Genomic DNA, 20081 nt, shown 5'->3' on the forward strand with positions numbered 1-20081 from the left:
AAAAACTGGTCAAACATTGGCCAAAAAATATAAGACAGAGGCAAATCTTGTGAACATAGCTGATCTAAGAGCTCACAACGCCTTTTGGATCTTGTAGATCTTGTGGATCTTGTAGATCTTGTGGATCTTGTAGAGCTTGTAGATCTGCTATTTTCACAATGTTTACCTGTGGAACCCCTGGAGTCCCCAGTTCAAATATGATTATTTTGAAAAGGTTGAGAACCACTGGTCTAAACTACCACACGATTCCTCTGATACAAAGCTCCTCAAGTACAAAGTAGCAGTAACAGTAGTATATACAGTATCAATAGTCTCACCTGTCTCAGGTACAGGAAGAAGCTGGAGTATTGCCCAGCCTCAGGCAGGTACGACAGGAACACAGTGATACAGATGAGCAGAACGGTTTTGTCCTGGCCGACCTTCCTCAGAGCCTACAAGGAGAGACAGGCCAGCAGGAGACCAGTTAAGAAGATGACACACACATCTGGTCAATCCATTATTAGATCCCTCCTTCAGAATTAGCACATACTGTATAGCAGCAGATGGATGGACTACATTACGTAGTCCGTCCATCCGTCCATACACCCTCCCACCCATCCAGTCAGTACCGGTGTTGGGCAATATTACTCAGGAGAGTAATATGTTACTTATTACATATTACTCCTTAAAAAGGTAATAATATTATATTGCTTATTACTTGGAATCAAGAGTAATATATTACATGACATGTTATATTACATATTACACCCCCCCAATAGTCACCAATCTATCTAGTCATAGATTGGTGACTATTATTGGGGAATAATAATAGTCACCAATCAGCCAGAAAGAGACTGGGATGCACCTGGTCGCAGATAGAAAAGAACGCCAGTGACCGCGAACTCTGGAGGTCCCTTGTCGACGGCCTATACCCCAGTAGGGGTGTAAGGCGTAAGTAAGTAAGTAAGTAATCAGCCAAAAAGGCAATAAGATAAAGCAGCAATCTCTCTTGACCTTTTAAACGAAATGTTTTCAAAAGGCAGCTAACAAAACCTCTCTAATATGGTATCATATTTCTGTTTTGGCAGAGTAATTCCTTACACCAGGGGTCTTCAACAGGGGGTCCGGGACCCCTAGGGGGTCCTCAGAGTTACTACAGGGGGTCCGCCAAATCTTTGTGTGATCAATTTTTTTTTTTTTTACATTAACCACTTGAATCCTAGTATCCCTTTTCTGAGGAGAACTTTAGCCAAAAATAGCAGATCTACAAGCTCACAACGCCTCGCAGTTTTGAGCTTGTAGATCGGCTATTTTTGCCAAAGAGTTATGTGTGTAGAGGGAAAAAAGAGCAGCAAAAGTTTATCTGAAACACAATTTTATACAATATAGAGGGGGTCCCTGCTTCATCTCTCTCTCAGCTAGGGGGTCCTTGGCCTGAAAACGTTGAAGACCCCTGCCTTACACTACTCGTTACTGGGTAAAATAATAATATTACAGTAATATATTAAAAGTAACTTGTTACTGCCCAACACTGGTCAGTACTCACGCTGAAGGGGTCAGCCTGTTCCCAGGATATGGGTGCTCCCCAGGTGTTCAGCCTCATCTTCTCGGGCAGCGACTCCGGCACCGCCAGCAGGATGAAACAGATGTCCGCCAGCGCTATCAGGGTGGCCACCAGCACCACCAGGTTGTCGCCATAACACGCCGACAGGTAGGCTCCTATAGCGGGACTGGTCACGAGGCTGGCCGCAAAGGTGGCCGACACCTGGAGGAGACATGAGACAGAAATAATAGAGTGAAGTGAGTGATATATATATATATATATATATATATATATATATATATATTTTTTTTTTTTTTTTTACATGATTTGACTGAGATTGGCAGTCGAATCAGTCTGATTCGACTGCCAATCTCAGTCGAATCATGCAACAGAGGAACATTCCATTTGGCCTGTAGGGGTGCTTAATGTCTGATTTAACATAATACTTTCTTGGTTTCTCCCAATAAATCATGATTTATATCCTATTTTTGGCAAACTATTAGTAAATTAACATAACAAATTAGGCCAATCTCTCAGTCGAATAATAAAACATTATTATTATTTTTTTATATATAATTCGACTAACAGATTGCTGAGATTGGCAGTCGACTCAAACACCCCTCGACTGATTTGTCGACTATTCAAATAATCGAGGTCAGGCCTAGAGTGAATTATTATCAAGCACATGAACCCTATTCTGGGGCGGAAGAAATTGTCCAAAACCAGTCAACAACGTTGTTGCGATGACAAAAAATAAACAAAACTGACCAATTAATCCATTAAAACTGGGAAAGCACCTGTGTCATTTTATAGTTTGGCTATTATAAAATAGCAGATATACAAGCTCATCGCGCCGCACAAAGTGACGGGCTATGAGCTTGTAGATCTGCTATTTTTGGAAAAATCATGAACATCTTTGCACATCTTTTAATACATATATTTTTTTAACTTGAATCTTTGCTTCTGGAATCTCTACTGCCTGGAACAAAATATTTTGAGATGGGGGTCCGCGGTTAAATACATATTATTTTGGGGGTCCTTGACTTGAAAAAAGTTTGAGCACCACTGATATGGCAACATAAGTTTTTTTCAGAAAACTGTTATATCAGAAACACAACCCTGATCCCATGGGAACTGCGTGACCTCAGTATGTTCTCACTGTATTAATCAGTGTCAGTAGACATTAATTTAGCACTTTGCTTGCTTGCAAAAAAATCATGATTCCTGAGCTAAGCAAAAAAAAGTATTGATGGCACTTCTCTCTCACCTAATTAGACCCCTCCCATACCTCACTCTACCCTACTTTGTGTATACTGTATGTGCATGCATCAGTGGTGGAAGAAGTACTCAGATATTTTACTTAAGTAAAAGTAGCAATACCACAATATAAAAATACTCTGTTACAAAAGTACAAAATTATTGTCATCAAAATACACTTAAAGTACCAAAAGTAAAAGTACTAAAATGTTTGAAAATAGCAGCGATGAGACGCGTTGTGAGCTTGTAGATCAGCTATTTTCAAATAGCCTATGTATAAAATAGGGCTAAAGTGGTTAATGTATGTTTTATAATATAATAAGCCCCCCCCCCCACTACACAGTGTACACAATTGTGTTGCCGATTAAACATTTTCATCAATTTCACAGATAGCTTGTTGTGTAAATCAATGTTTTCTTTTGTTTATTTCAGACATTTAACCACTTAAAGTTTCTTAAACCCTCAACACTAAGTAAACTCGACCTTTGTCTCTGTACTTGGTTTGCTCCTTTTTCCTTCAACACCAGGGCCAGCTCACAACGCCTCGCATTGCGAGGCGTTGTGAGCTTGTAGATCCGCTATTTTCAGCTAATGTTCCTCTCAGGATAGGATTAGGAATGCTATATGGTTGAAGTGGTTAATGTAAAAACAAAACAAAAACTCTTCCTATCACACAAATATTTAGCGTCCCCCCCTATAGTAACTCTTAGGACCCCCTTGGGATCCCGGACCCCCTGTTGAAGACCCATGGTAGTATACACACTATGGCTTCAATTCATATATTAATCCATGAACTGAAGCCAGTTCTGCAGTTATACTTGTTGTAAGTCACTGTGTGTAAACACATCAACTTGATTGACTAGAATGTCCGATGTAAACTTGGGCCAACCCCAGTCCAGTCCAATCTAGTCCAATCCAGTCCAATCCCGTACATTATTTCTCAGTATACTCCAGTGGTTCATTTTGCTTCCTCAGCACATAGTTCAACACATGACACCTGTCTGATGGTAAGTGAGTCAGAGAGAAAACGTGGAAAAGTGAGAAATCCTCAGTAAAGCGATAAGAGAGACTGCGAAACAGTGAAAAGAATACTGCCGTGTTCCTTAAGTGGTCTCGCGCACTAGGTAAGTGCCTCTGTAGGTGAAGAAATAAGAACCAGAGGCTACGTGTTTGGTATCAAGCTATCCAATTCCCATCCAGTCTGGATGAAGTGGGACTTCCTTCACTAGTGCACAGTAAAATCCAGAGTTTTAATTCAAAGGGATAGTACACCCTACAAATGACTTTTTTTCTATCGATTCCTCACCCCATGGAGATTGAATTTATGGTTATTTTATTTTTTTGTCGCATTCCTAAGCCAATACTTTGATGACCAGCGGACCGGTAGGCAGCGGTTCCGGTAGGAGACACAAAGGAGACTCTTTGTGTCTCCTACCGGAACCGATGCCGGTCATCAAATTATTGGCTTAGGGATGCGACAAAAACAAAACAATATCCATGAATTCAAGTCTTTGGCAAGTCATTTTGGGGGTGAACTGCAAGGTTAAAGCTGCAAGGAGAAGGAGGAGTTTCTGTCCTATACCTGACTCTCTCCTCCTCCTCCTTGTCCTCGGAGACATTGTGAAGTCTCAGAAAATAGGTCATCATCATATTGGAAGTATTTGCGCCGCCATAATGCAGACAGTGTTGCATAGTTATTGCACACACTGTCGCCGTTTCGTCCACCATGTTGTCACTGTCAAAATCCGCAATACCTGAAGTATATACAACGGTGCGGAATAAGATCATCGCTTCATTATTTAACAGCCAGGACATAGACATTGGATATCGTCGATGTCCTCTTATCTCCATATTCAAAATGTTTGTGTTGTAAATTAACGCCCTACTTGATCATACTACAGCGTCACACAAAAGCATCAAAAGTAGCAGATCTGCTAGCTCAAAACGTGGCGTGAATCACGGTGTGAATCGACACATTTTGAGCTTGTAGATCTGCTACTTAAAAAAAAATATCCTGAAAAGTAACAGTTTTGGACATGAGGTTTCTACCCGACAGAGACGATATACAAAATGTACGCTGCATATTTTGCACTGCACTGTTTCTTCATCTAGTTCTCTTCAAGAAGTTCCCACAAATCACACTCACACGTTGCCAGCAACCGCGACTTGAGGAAAATGCAACTCCTGTACCTCACGTGCACATGACCAGAAGACGTGCACTACAGATGCACACTGTTGTACTCTACTACAGTGGTTCTCAAACCTTTTCATGTCAAGGACCCCCAAAATTATATGTATTTGGCCGCGAACCCCCATCTCAAAATATGTTGTTCCAGGGACCCCCCAGAAGCAAAGATTTGAGTTACAAATGTTCACTTTAAAACATATACATTCAAAGATTTGAAAACTTTTCACTATTTTTCAGTGAAACATTTCGACCACCACTGATATAGCAACTGATATAGCAACATACGTTTTTCAGAAGAGTTTTTAGAAGACATTTTTAGAATCGGGTCTCAGGTCAAAATTGTAATTGAATTATTTTTTTTTTTGTCACATCCCTAGAAGGAACAAGACAACATAAAGGTTAGCGATCAGTCCTTACCAGACCATACGCGGTACTCCGCTCTCTCTCGTCCGTCACGTCAGCTACATAGGCAAAGATGACGGAGAAGGTGACGGAAAAGGCTCCAGACATGGCGATCGCGGCAAAATACCACCTGGAGAAGAGACAAGACAAGAATAGGAATATTACATTACATGCCTTACAAGGGGAGAGGAAAGACGAGCATTCAGGCCCTCTGTCATCATGCATTGTGTTCGACTGACTCAGCCTGGCAGCGATACTACATACTGTATCGTCTATTAGTCAGACCTGCGTCAATCCTGTCCCTGGCTCTCCAGACTTATTACATCCGGAAGTAAGAGATACACAGTTAAATACCAGGGAGGGATTATGGCTTGTGGACATTGTGCACGTACACAGGGGCCCTCGAGCCACTTTTCGATTAGTCAGTCGGAGACCCCTCGGTCCATTTCATCTACTTCCACTAGGCAGATTTCAAAATAAAACCTATGTTGTCTAATGACATTACACGTGTCCAATTGTGTAAAATAAAATACACTCTTGTTTTGAAAGCCTCCCAGTTGTATGAGGAAATCCGATTTCTATTGAAGCCATCCGACAAGCAATACAACGGACCTGGATTAAACGCAAGAATTTGGCAAAACTTCATATTTACAATAAGAAAGCCACATGCTTGTGATTTACACAATGTAGACACTTTGGAAAGTCCTCTCTTTCGACCGCCCCTCCGCGGGAGCAGCTAGGTGAGTCTAATTATCTCATCTGGTTAACTTACAGTAGCCTAGGCGTGGTGATTTTGTGCACATTTTCACTTGAATCCGTCCATGTTAAATACTCAATGTTAATTTAACTTTGAGAGTGTACAAATACTGCCAAATCCTTTTCAGGCCTTGTGACTGTCACATAAAATATTGAACAATGCAGCACAAAAAAAGTTTGAGAAACACTGATTCAGAAGGCATTTGTAGAATCAATCGGCCTCAGGCTTTAATGGGTTCAAAAGAAACAGGGTTTCTGGTGACACTCACCAGGGGCTGAGCCTCATTATAGGTATCGGGGCGCAGGTGAAGAAGACGGTGACCAATAGGAATGACCGTCTGCCCCACACGTCAGACAACGCACCAATCAGGGGAGCCGACATGAACGACAGGAGACCCTGGACGGGAAGAGATGAAGGCGTGGCTTAAATAAAAAATCATAATAATAATATAATTAAGCTTAAACATACTAATAATGACGACAACAATTTCCACAAGCTGTGGTTTCCAACTCCAGTCTAGGACCCCTGAGCCTGCTGGTTTTCTCTCCTACCAGGACCTTATCTGAATTCACCTGGTCATCTGTGAGGACCAGAGTTGGGATCCAGCAGTGGTGGAAAGTAACTAAGTACATTTACTCAAGTACTGTACTTAAGTACAATTTTGAGGTACTTTTACTTTACTGGAGTATTTCCAATGTTCAATACTTTTACTTCTACTCCACTACATCTCAGAGGCAAAGGTACAATTATTTGAAACCTTAGTTACTAGTTCCTTTGAAGATTTTGATTATTATTACAAAACATTACCCACTTCAGCCCTACATACATTTCGGCCATTTTTCAAAAGATTTGTATACATTTTAGACATATGATAACTTGTGAAATGGGACAATCTGCATAACGAGTACTTTCTACTTTTGGTACATTAAGTACATTTTTATACCAATACTTTTGAACCTTTACCCAAGTACATTTTTAATTCCGGACTTTTACTTGTTTCCATTCATAGCAACGGCTGTGCCTCTATCTCAATCCATGGGGGTATTATTTGTACATAGTGTTGTGGAATTCACTGTCAAACTAATAGGAAATAAAGGGGTGAGAGTCAGTACTTAGACGGTGGTGGTGTTGGTGCTTTACAACATTAGCGGACAAGGGAGATGTACATTGAGTATGCACAGGCCTGTGGTACAACCGTTCTGCCAGGAGCACAAGGAATCAGACCATGGTTATACCGTCATGTTACAAGGACAAGCTGTACCATAAACAATAGCAATCAGGCCTATAGGAGAGACATCTTGGCTCTTACGTCATGTAAAATATAATGCATCATAGGGCACAAAGATGAATAACATAAGATGAACAACATAATGTACTGAAAATAAGGTTACGTACTGCATAACCAATCATGATAACATAATATGATTTCCTCCACAATAGGAAAATGCGTTGGGCAATGGGCATGGTATCCATAGCAACAAGCATCCTTAGGTTCCCCAGCTTTGTAGATTTCACGGATATGGCAGCCAAAACGTCTTTGTTCACAGAAACAAGTAGCCTAGTAGTGAACAAGCAACACTCCCATAGATAGAATTTGCATAATTATTTCCGCGACACGTCGCATAAGCAGGGTTACCAGATTTCTTATTCCATTTTCCCCGCAAGATTTTATTTGAAAATAGCCGATCTACAAGCTCACAACGCGTCGCATCGTGACGCGTTGTGAGCTTGTAGATCTGCTATTTTCAAATAGCTGATGTATATGTTAAAGTGCACATGTGGCCCATAGTCGCTTCTTTTGGGCTGGTTTTCCTAGACCTGGTTTCTTGTTTCTCTCACAGAATCTGGCAACGCTGCGCATAAGTTGTCCGGAACCCTGCATGCGCTCACATCGGCAGCAACTATGTCGGTATGTGTCGCCAGGTCACTGCGTGTCTTGTCATTGGACAAGATTGATTGGATTCCCTGTGGATTTGGAAGTTCAGAGGAAGTTTGGGATGGGGCCAGTGTTGCCATGCAACCCTGGATGGGGCCCAAGCAAGGTCACCACGATATAAATATAATAAAACCTGAGAATGAGAACTGCATTGCCCTCAAGAACTCTCTGGGATACCAGGTAAACACAACCACTGAACACAGGCTTTAAGTTCTTACCTTGACTCCCTGAATGAGCCCATTCATTAGGAATGTGTGCTGGGGAAATGTCTCATGTAGAACCTGCAAACAGAGAGAGAGAGAGAGAGAGAGAGAGAGAGAGAGAGAGAGAGAGAGAGAGAGACAGAGAGAGAGAGAGAGAGAGAGAGAGAGAGAGAGAGAGAGAGAGAGAGAGAGAGAGAGAGAGAGAGAGAGAGAGAGAGAGAGATGAATAGAGAGAGACATAGGCAGGCAGGCAGAGAGACAGACAGACAGAGGGGGGGGCAGTAACAAACAGAAAGAGAGACAGACCAGGAGAGATGATGAGTTAGGGTTAGGGTTACACACACACACACACACACACACACACACACACACACACACACACACACACACACACACACACACACACACACACACACACACACACACACACACACACACTGTGTGGAGTAGAAGCATATTCATGCATTTGTAACTCTGAGAGTGTAATGGAACCAAATGGAACCGTAATTGTACACTCTCAGTGTTAAACGACCACTAAGGCTTTGACTGTGTGTGTGTATTACTTACAGAAAGTATGGGTGTGGTGAGGAGTCCCCAAGCAAAGAACTCCAGGAAGATGACCACTACTGCATGATACACACTGGGCCTCCCAATGCCCTGCTGGACCTGACACGCACGCACGCACGCACGCACGCACGCACGCACGCACGCACGCACGCACGCACGCACGCACGCACGCACACACACACACACACACACACACACACACACACACACACACACACACACACACACACACACACACACACACACACACACACACACACACATAATAAGATCATAATTATTATTATTAATAATATTAATTATTACTATTATTCCTCTTCTGCTACTGGTATAATTTCTCTTCTGCTTCTTCTTCTTCTTATAATATTAATTATTGTATTTATTATATATATATTATATATGTATATATAAATATATATAATAATTGTGCATTTTGACTTGCTTCTACCTAATCTTGGATGTTTTAACTGCTTGTACATTTTTTTTATAGGTTTTTGTATAAGCCCAATACTTTTGTGTGATTGTTTTTGTCTGTAAACTTCATCATTGTGTGTGCAAATAATAATAATAAATACAACAACAACAAACAAACAAACAAACAGACAAACATTTAAAATGTCCTGTTTGTGAAGATAGCTAATGGATGGGTGGGTGCGGATAGAATAATCATATCACAATATAAGATTGGTATGCCTACATCTACTACTGTCCCTATAATAAGGCCATAATAGTGACATAGCCGATTTGGCACACACACCGCAACATAGTTTTTAAATAACCAAAGAACCATATTATCCTATACTCTTATACATTGCTGATAACAACAAGTCAACAACACACAGAAGAATTAAAGGCAAAATGCCCATTTGTAGGCTATTTGCTTAAAGAATGACTATAAAAGAAAAGGGGCCCTCCTCTGCCTCCATTCAACAGCAGCATCTGATGCTGGCACGCAGCTATAAAACCTCAGTGTTAAATTAACTCTCTGTGAACTGCAGAGTGTATGAAATGTAACGAAAACGGGTCCATTTGGTTACATGTTGTGCACAGCCTGATTATAGTTGTGTGCCGGTGTCGTGCACAGTAAATAGCAGATCTACAAGCTCACAACGCGTCACATTTGTGACGTGTTGTGAGCTTGTAGATCTGCTATTTACAGCATGCAACAACACCAGCGTGCAACTAAGTATAAATCAGGCTTTAGGGGTTAACGCATTAAAATCTGTCTTATTTCTAAGACAGATTTTAAATCTGACCCCCCGGGGGTCCTCCTTTAGCTATTCAAAAATAGCAGATCTATAACTCATAGCCTACTATTTTTGAAAAAGCAAAAACATTTGAGCCAAATTTTAGAATAAATATTGTTTTTAAAGCTAACAGTTTGAACTAAATCTTAGCTTCTGTGGGTCCCTGGAACAAAATATTTTGAGATGGAGGGGGCCAAATACATATACATTTGGGGGTCCTTGACATGAAAAAGAACCACTGATATATATAAAACATAGGTTTTTCAGAAAACTGTTAGGATTTAGAAGACATTTTTAGAATAGGCTTCAGGTCTTAATGGGTTAAATCAGGCCTTAACAGACCCCCCCTCCCAGACAGGGAGTTATAGTTATGTAATGGATAATGGATCCATCCTACTATAAAGACATTAGACTGGCTTCAATGAGCCATGGCAGTGAGCCCGTACAGAGAAGGACACACAAAACCAACCGCTGCTCCCCCAGTCAGCAATGTATGAGATCAAAACCTCGATAATAATAAATAGGCCTATAGCCTGCACTAGCTCTGGTCCATATAGCGTTAGAAGGCGCTTAACGCTATGGTACTTTGGAGCCGTTGCCTGAACACACCTGCGGTAGCGCAGCGGGCCGCAGCCTCTCGTCTAGTAAAAATAAAACATACACTTTCGCTACTCACGAAAATAAACACGGTTTTTAGGTGTTGACGACCTACTTTCCTTAGTGGGCACACTCGGAGCCCCCCACGTCACGTCTAAAATACACATTTTGGCCAGAAAATAAAATATTTTACCGGAATGAAAACTCTGGTCAATAGAACATTTCCGTCGACCAGATCTGTAGGGGGCGCAGTGGAGCAACTAAAACATTTATTTCCATCCGGTGGATTATTTTACATTTTGGTCAAAAAGTGTATTTTAGACGTGAGGTGGGGGGCTTAGAGTGCTCCCACTAAATAAAGTATGCTTTCAACGCCTTAAAACCGTCTTTGTTTTGGTGAGTAGCGAAAGTGTATGTTTTATTTATGTTTTACTACAGGCTGCGCAACCTGCGCTACCTGGGGTGTGAGGGCAACGGTCCGAAAATAACATAGCGTTAAGGAGAACTCCTTCTAACGTTATGGACCAGAGCTAAATATACACCATCCATCATTCATGATCTTTTCGAGACGAGAGACATTTTGACAAAAACAAGTGCGAGCATTCATGCACACCTCCACAGCAAGGGCCATGATATGAATGATCGCATCCATCTATATCAGTGGTTTCCAACCTTTTTCATATCAAGGTCCATTATTTATTCGGCATTATTTGAGGCATGGATCCACCATTTGATGAGATTTAGCCTCTCAGACCCAAAACTTAGAATATTTTGTTATCGTTGGATAAGATGTTGTCCTCACAATGCCATGCTGTATTGAGTGGTACCCAATAATTTTACGCTCTCAAGAGTTTAAGATCTATAAAAAGGGTCCATTTGGTTACCAACTCTCCATCATTTAGCTGGAGACCACCTGGAACCCACTCAAGGACCACTGGTGGTCCCCGGACCACTGGTTGAGAACCACTGCTCTACAGTCCTCATGAGGGCTATGATGACATAATGACATCCACCCTCTTATAACCTCACTATATTATTTAATAAAAAAGCATTTCATAATGTAGACCTGTGTCTGGCGTTAGAAGGAGTTCTCCTTAACTCCTTAATGTAGATCTATTAATAGCTACATCTTTATTTCTGCGTGGAAAAATAGGCCCTATCCCCATTCATATTTATACATTAGCCCGTTTTCACCTTCGAATGCTGTTCTGTTCTACATAGCTGGGTCTGATATTCATTCTTAATTCTATGACGGAATGCAATGCATAAAATGGAAAATTGCATAAAAGGAAACAATTGATATGTTTGATAATAATACATCTGAGATAATGTAGCCTACAAATGTAACCAAATGGACCTTTGTTAATGAATTCACCTATGAATAAGTGTCTTTATTTCTGCGTGGGAAAATAGGCCTAATTCCCATGTCATATTTATAAATAGGCTAGCCTGTTTTCACCTTCTAATGTGGCTCATGCTGTCCTATATAGCTACAATGTTTATTCTTAATCAATTGTATTTCTATATTCTATTCAAAGGAAAAAAATCTATGTTTAATAATAATAAAGCTGAGACTCATCCTTTAGCTATTAAAAAATAGCAGATCTACAAGCTCATAGCTTGTCACTTCATGCAGACTATGAGCTTGTAGATATGCAATTAAAAAAACATGTGTGCAAATCTTTGAATATATATATTTTCTCAATCAATGTTATATCTATATTCTATTAAGAGGGAAAAAAATATCAATGTTTAATAATAATAATAAGAGACCCATATTCTCAGCTTTATTATTATTAAACATAGATATATATATATATATTTGGGGCCATTTGGTTCAGATTTGTGCATCTCTCAATAAACATCCAGGATTTTACTGAATTTATTTTTCTCCACCTACCACTGGTCCATCCTTCATGATAATCTTCTTGACGACCACCACACGGCTGGTGGTCGTGGTGGTGCCGGTGGTGGTGGTGGTGCCGGTGGTGGTGCTGGTGCCGGTCTCCTCTGGAGGACCCATCATCATCTCCTCTTTAGTCATATAGAATCCATACTGGGTAGAGATCTTGTTGGGTTCCGCCAGGCCTTCCAGGGTGCAATGATAAATATACAGAGCGGTTAGAAAACCCCTGCTCTCTCAATCCAACAAAACAAAAACAATATATATGTAATATATCCAAGTCAGCTGTTGAATTGTGAGCTGAATGCTGCAGTAAGATGGACACCACCAACACACACGATCGGGTCAATTAGATGTCTCTCTCTCTCTCTCTCTCTCTCTCTCTCTCTCTCTCTCTCTCTCTCTCTCTCTCTCTCTATCGCTCTCTCTCTCTCTATCGCTCTCTCTCTCTCTATCGCTCTCTCGCTCATTTCTCATCTCTCTCTCCCCCCGTGCAGTTCAACCCACCGGCCGGACGCGGATTTCGCTGCTCGTGGATAGGAACGTGTGTCAAGCATAGAGTTATAATATATATCGGTGTCAAGTCAACCACCACTAATTAAACCATGGCTTCCTGTTATTGGACTTCAAAATAAATTGCATAGTCAATATTCATCAAGGGTTTAGCTGGGGGTCCACTGTTGCACCGCTGGACTGTCTTGAGGCCCCATGCTCAGCACCAAGGACAGCGACTTTAGAGTGTATTCTTTTAGCTGATGTCTTGAACTTTTGTTCTTAAAACTTAAAAATGTTTAAGTTATTGGATAAGAATGCAAGCTCTACAACGTGTTGTGAGCTTGTAGATCGGCTATTTTCAGGCTATTTTCAAATAGCCTGTATAAAACAGGGCTGAAGTGGTTAAAGGACGACTTCACCGATTTTCAACCTATCTTCATATAATTGGTCCTCACTAATACTCATGATAAAATGGTACCATTTTTTTCTACTTGGTCTGTGTCTCATATGAGGGCTGTGGACAGTCCAGAAACCTGTCTACCAGTGACATCATCGTTAGGCATGATTTTTCTTCCCAACAAGATTTCACATTTTTTATTTAGATCTTTATTAACACGAGAACAATGGCTTCTTTTATTGCATTGCAACTTTCCAGGAATAGAAAGCCTGCAGTTTCTATTAGCTTGGATTCCCCATTGATGATGTCACTGGTAGACGGGACTCTGAACTGTCCACAGCCCTCCTCTGAGACACAGACCGAGTAGAAAAAAATGGTACCATTTTATCATGAGTATTAGTGAGGGCCAATTATATGAAGATAGGTTGAAAATCGGTGAAGTCGTCCTTTAATGTATGTTAATAATGTATATCTGCAAAGTAACTAGCAACTAAAGTTTTCAAATAATTGTTATGGAGTAAGAGTACAATATTTTCCTCAGAGATGTAGTGGAGTAGAAGTAAAAATACTGAAAATGGGAAATACTCCAGTAAAGTAAAACTTCCTCAATAGTGTACTTAAGTACAGTACTTGAGTAAATGTACTTAGTTACTTTACACCACTGGTGGAGAGTGAGGTTCCAAACGGGGCTATAGGTTACAGATAAAAGGAGAAAGGATATAAATAATGCATCGTAGAGAAAGTATGAGAAAAATGCTTTTACTTTGAAGGCAGGAACTCCCACCCGCTCAGGCTCAGCTGTGGCGTGTTGACGTGGAACCATATCAGTGATGATGATGACCCGCTGCTTTAATGCACGTGTGCGACTGTCTGGCAACAGAGGGATTAGAGGGAGATGATGAGAGAGAGACACATAAAAACAGACAGAGAGAGAGAAAGAGAGAGAGAGAGAGAGAGAGAGAGAGAGAGAGAGAGAGAGAGAGAGAGAGAGAGAGAGAGAGAGAGAAATAGAGAGTGTGAGAGAGAGAGAGAGAGAGAGAGAGAGAGAGAGAGAGAGAGAGAGAGAGAGAGAGAGAGTGAGAGTGTGAGAGTGAGAGAGAGAGAGAGAGAGAGAGAGAGTGAGAGTGAAGGAGGGAGGGAGGGAGGGAGGGGGAGTCACGTGTAGCCAGAGAGGGTCGGTGAATAAAACATGTTGAAAACGTGACTATAGAGTAAAATCCTCAGTGTTCATTTATCAATGCATTACAACTCTGACAATGTAATCCAATTGACCATTTGGTTACACATAAGACTGCATATACAGTGCCATAGCTTTAAGCTGTAGGCTAGGTTATTTATTCAAGGTCATCCGTGTCACCTACAGTACCCTACACTGCTTGAAAATCATTTGTTATTGCACGTTAGACCCATAACTAACAAGTACCAGTGCTATTTTCTTGTATTGTTTTAATTTACCTTGCCTCCTTTTAATGATTTCTTGATCATGTTTTTGATCTTAATGCTTCTAATCTGGTTTAAAATTGTGTTATTTTTGTTTTGCTTGCATTTTTATTTCGTTTTTTTTTATTTTATGTAAAGCACTTTGGGCTGCATTTGATATCATGAAAGGTGCTATACAAATAAAGTGTATTAGTATTATATGCAGGGTTGAGCTCTAGGGGGTACGGGCGGGTACGGCGTACCCTTAGTTCTGAGACTGTGGGGGCTGGGGGCTCGCGCGTGCTCCACATGCACTCACCGTCAGCGGCGGTCGTTAACACCTTAAAGTTTAAACAATAGCATCTGAAGGTTCGCGCCGTCAGTGGCGAGACATTCTCAATAGCGTCTACCTGGCTGCTTTGCATAACATTGGGCTACTGGAGAAAAGCCATGGACTTGAATTGAATGTGTTACATTCCTCTCACAATGAGAGACAACAGTCTCTGCACTGCAGTGTGAAGGGGATTGCTTAACAGAGCACCCAGTTCTCTGAGACAAGACAAAGACAAGTTGTCTGATTATTTTAACTGCTTATGTGTGGGTGAGTCTATGTAAAGTAAAGTAAGTTTTTTTTTTATATAAAACTAAAAGGAAAATAAAATAATTGATTAATTGAAACAAAAATAAAAACAACAAATTAACAATGCAACAAAATAATAAGAAATATAAATACATTAATAATCACATGTTGAATACAGTATTAGTAAGTGGCTATATGCACATGCCTGTGCGCGCGCACGTGACGTCATAAAATACAGTACCCTTAGTTCAAAAATCCACAGCTCACCACTGATTATATGTTATTATAAGTCTATAAGTCTGACGGCAGTGACGGCTGGTCGTGGTGTTAAGAAAAAATCTAATTGCTGTGTGGGGACAAAGGTTTTCTTAACCATGCGCAATAGAAAACAGAAAATACACTGGTATAGAGCCCTGAGAGACTCCGCTCAACTGGGGTTTAAGTGGTTAAACGGATGGTTCTTCCAGCGCAGAGAGATGAACAGTTTCTTTGTCAGCTTTTCTGATGTTGTGGAGAGGATGACCAACATTGTCCATTATTACGCCTGGTTGGTGGTCTGTCCGTCCGTCTGTCCATCCGTCTGTACGTGCGACCGCAGCTCATATATCTCGAGAACCGTCCAACCGACATCATTGAGTCAGTTGAATAGCCGGTTATCATGTGATCAGTGGATCTATACCAAAATATCAATACAACCACAATTCACCATATATGGAGTACGCTGATGTCATCATCAATATGATGTCATCAAATATGACGTCATAGTACTGACGTCATAGACTGTGCTGGACTCCATATTTGGGCATGTCTGACACAGAACTCCATATATGGGCATAAATGGAACACACAGAGAGACAGATACGGGTACATGGGTATTGCATAACTGGGCGGGGCATGCATTTCCTTGCATCGTTCCCGATTCGCATAATTCCCGAGTAGGCCGCACTACCACAACTACTGTAATAAACATACAACAACTAGGGGAAGAAAAGGAATAATCAAGCAAGACAGAGAACAGCTAGACCGTTGTCCTAGTGCTTGAGGAGGTGAAGACTCGCCTCTTCAGACCCCACCTTAGTCCGTAGCACTTGCCGTAGCACTTGCCCTATAGACTCGATGACCTTACAGGCTTAAACAAAGGTTAAAATGTAATTTAGCATGTTATGTAAACAGATGCTACAGGTTCAGTTGTTGACCTGGCATCCTATAGTTTGTATAGTTTCAATGTACAGATTATTGATTTTTTTGATATTATACTGTTCATATACTGATAATAGGTTCTCGGTTTACCTATGATCCTATAGATTACTATCTCTATGCATTTGATGTATTACCTCGTGTTTACCTTGCTTACCTTCGCTTTGGATTAAGAGCGTCTGCTAAATTGTCAATTGTAAGGTGCTGTGCACACGGTACTCCAGAAGCTTATAAACATCCATTACAGACATCTGTGTGCTGTGCATGCGAAAGCTGTGACCTGTGACAGTGTCCTTGGCAGTAACTAAGTACATTTACTCAAGTACTGTTCTTAAAGACAATCTTGTGGTATTTTGGATTGGAGTATTTCCAATTTTCAGTACTGTTACTTCTACTCCACTACATCTCAGAGGCAAATATTATACTTTTACTCTCACTAACTTTAGTTACTAGTTACTTTGTAGATTTTTATTATTAAAAAACCTACATTAACCACTTCAGCTCTATATACATTTCAGCCATTTGAAAATAGCCGAACTTTGTAGATCTGCTATTTTCAAAAGATTTGTTGACATTTTTATTTGAAAACTTGCGAAAATGTGACATTCTGCATAATGAGTACTTTCTGCTTTTGGTACTTTAAGTATACATTATGATAATACTTTTGTACTTTGACTTTTTCCACCACTGGTCCTTGGCATTGATCAACACACACTCACACACACACACACACACACACACTGATGCCCCAGACAGGCTGTCAGTGGAGGTTACAGCAGTATAGTCAGCTCGTCTTTGCATCAGGTTGACGTGTCCCTGAGCATGACACTGAACTTTGCATGGCTGTGTATGCCGATGATGCGAGGTTAGTGGTTATACGTCAGTGTGTGTGTGTGGATGTGTGTGTTTCTGTGTGAATGGGGGAATGTAACAGACATTCTGGAAATTCTGGCACAATATCACTCCAGGAATGAACAGTGGACAAGGAAACACTGCTTTCATCTGTTATGCCCCAGACAAATGGAACAAACTCCAGGACTCCATAAACTGGATCAATTGGTTTGACCTGCTTTGTGGGCCTTATGTATCTGCATTATGATGTTTTTTTGTCGTTCATTATATTGCACTTTATTAAAAATCGTATTGTTTTTTGAATATGTTGTGATCATATTGTACTCAGAGCGTCCTTGAAAAAGAGAGCTTGGTTTCCATGGTCTTCCCTGAATAAATAAAGGTCAATAAAAAAAATATACAGACATATACTTTAATGGGCAATAGACTCACGACCCAAATCCCTAATTTCCTGTACGTACCTGATTATTATATAACTGATATCTCCTATTTGAGGCTAGAAGAGAAAGTGTCGAGACTTGCAAAAATACTCTGAGGAGGAGAGCTTTGAGTATTTGTAACTCTGAGTGTGTACAAATGTGACACATGGGTCACATTTGCACACGCTCAGAGTTAAATTATAGCAGCACTCAGCGGTTTACACAGTGTGATATTACAAGAGGTGATCTAAGCACGTATACGTTCCCAGGTGGCTGCTTCAGTAGGCTATGGCTGTTTGCTGGATCAAGTTACACAAGACACTCCAGTGGTCCATGAATAATGCAAACTCAGCAAGTCATCCAGGGCTAGTCAAACCTCATGCACTGTGGCTCATTGATACTGAATCAAATATGCACTGTGTGGATAGATCAAAATGAGAATATGAAAACAAAGAGAGAATTAAATAGATTTGTATTAAACGGTTATATTTCTTTAGTTTATATTACATTATACAATATTACATTGGTTCTCATCGTGGGGTCTGGGGACCCCCAAGGGTCATTGAGGTGGTTTATGTTTTATTCAGATTTCAGCATGATCACAGGTTTAAGAATTGAGGTGCCATTAAAAACACTGCATTATTTTGCTGATTACGATATAAAACTTCAAATCTAGAAAATGCAATTGCCTGTCTAAAATCTAATAACCTAAAACACAAATCCGGGGGTCAAATGGAGTTTACAAATGGAACCAAATGGACCCTTTTATGGGTTCATCTGATTCCACTTATAGAGTTGAATGAACACTGAGGATCGGGGTCACAGAGATAAGAATCGTATCAGATGGGTCTACTACTCATCAAACTAGGGGTCCTTGACATTAAAAAGCTTGATACACTGTTATACTATATTGTCTCTGTCGGATGGAAAGCTCATGTCCAAAACTGTTTATTTTCAGGATTCAAATTCAAAAGTATCAAAAGTAGCAGATCTACAAGCTCAAAACACATCGCTTTGCGCCGCGTTTCAAGCTTGTGGATCTGCTGCTTTGGATGCTTTTGTGTGACGCTGTAGTGTGATCAAGTAGGGCGTTCATTTAATTTAAGTAAACAAACTATGTTATATTATATTATACTATTGTCTTGCCTTTCATCACCAAGCCTATATCTAACCACTCAAAACCTAATGTATTAACTGAGTGACCAGTTAGTCCCCCAGTGCTCTATACTCAATCCTCAGTCTAGTATTTCCATCTATGCCAAATCTCTTCACCGAAAATACCTGATCTACAAGCTCACAACACTATTGTGAGCTTGTAGATCTGCTATCTGCCAAATGTTCACCCCAGAATAGGGCTCAAGTGATTAACATAGAGGAGGGATAGAGGATGGAGCAGCTGATAACTGATAAACCCAAGGGCATCATGCAGGTAGCAGAGCAATCAGCTCAAGAAAAAGTGCTGCTGTACCGAATTATCACCGCGAGCAAATGAGGTCAGTGCAGAACTCATTATGTCAAACAAAAATCGGACACGCAAGCACGCACGCACGCACGCACGCACACACACACACACACACACACACACACACACACACACACACACACACACACACACACACACACACACACACACACACACACACACACACACACACACACACACACACACACACACACACACAGCGCTGCACTGCACTCTCCAACTGATAATATGGTGCCAACTGAGTACCGTAGGGAGACTATTCATGCTTGTTGACATTGTCTGACCTTTGTCAGAGTACCAGTTCCAGAGTGCAGTTTCTTTTGCATCATTACATTTTGCCATCAAGTTCCTTATAGCTCCTTATCAATCCACATTAATTGCACGGGGTGTTACCATACATACTGTATAATATATACAGTACATACATACATACATACATACATACATACAATTCTAGAAAGAAACATTAAATCACACTACTGCAGGGGTCTTGAACAGGGGGTCCGGGACCCCTAGGGGGTCCTCAGAGCTACTAGAGGGGGTCCGCCAAATCTTTGTGTGATAGGATTTAGTTTTTTTACATAAACCACTTGAACCCTAGAATTCCTTTTCTGAGGGGAACATTAGCCGAAAATAGCAGATCTACAAGCTCTCAACGCG

At 40.7% G+C, this 20081-nt stretch overlaps 1 protein-coding gene and 1 long non-coding RNA gene across 2 annotated transcripts in view; one reads left to right on the top strand and one right to left on the bottom strand.

The window, feature by feature from the left end:
- The window catches only part of mfsd14ba (major facilitator superfamily domain containing 14Ba), a 15928-nt gene extending 3230 nt beyond the window's left edge, over positions 1 to 12698 (bottom strand). The window contains exons 1-7 of the mRNA XM_084046716.1: positions 12577 to 12698; positions 8833 to 8931; positions 8281 to 8343; positions 6395 to 6522; positions 5385 to 5499; positions 1526 to 1744; positions 318 to 431 (exon numbers count right to left, since the gene is read on the bottom strand). Coding sequence (XP_083902842.1) covers positions 318 to 431; positions 1526 to 1744; positions 5385 to 5499; positions 6395 to 6522; positions 8281 to 8343; positions 8833 to 8931; positions 12577 to 12594 — 756 coding nt within the window. The 5' untranslated portion in view covers positions 12595 to 12698. The remainder of the gene's footprint in view (positions 1 to 317; positions 432 to 1525; positions 1745 to 5384; positions 5500 to 6394; positions 6523 to 8280; positions 8344 to 8832; positions 8932 to 12576) is intronic.
- Positions 12269 to 20081, top strand: part of LOC311037530 — a 439052-nt gene continuing 431239 nt past the window's right edge. The window contains exon 1 of the long non-coding RNA XR_014599974.1: positions 12269 to 12298. This is a non-coding gene — a long non-coding RNA (uncharacterized lncRNA). The remainder of the gene's footprint in view (positions 12299 to 20081) is intronic.

This window comes from Gymnoscopelus microlampas (genome assembly GCF_963454915.1).
Source record: "Gymnoscopelus microlampas genome assembly, chromosome: 21".
NCBI classification, from domain to species: Eukaryota; Metazoa; Chordata; class Actinopteri; order Myctophiformes; family Myctophidae; genus Gymnoscopelus; species Gymnoscopelus microlampas.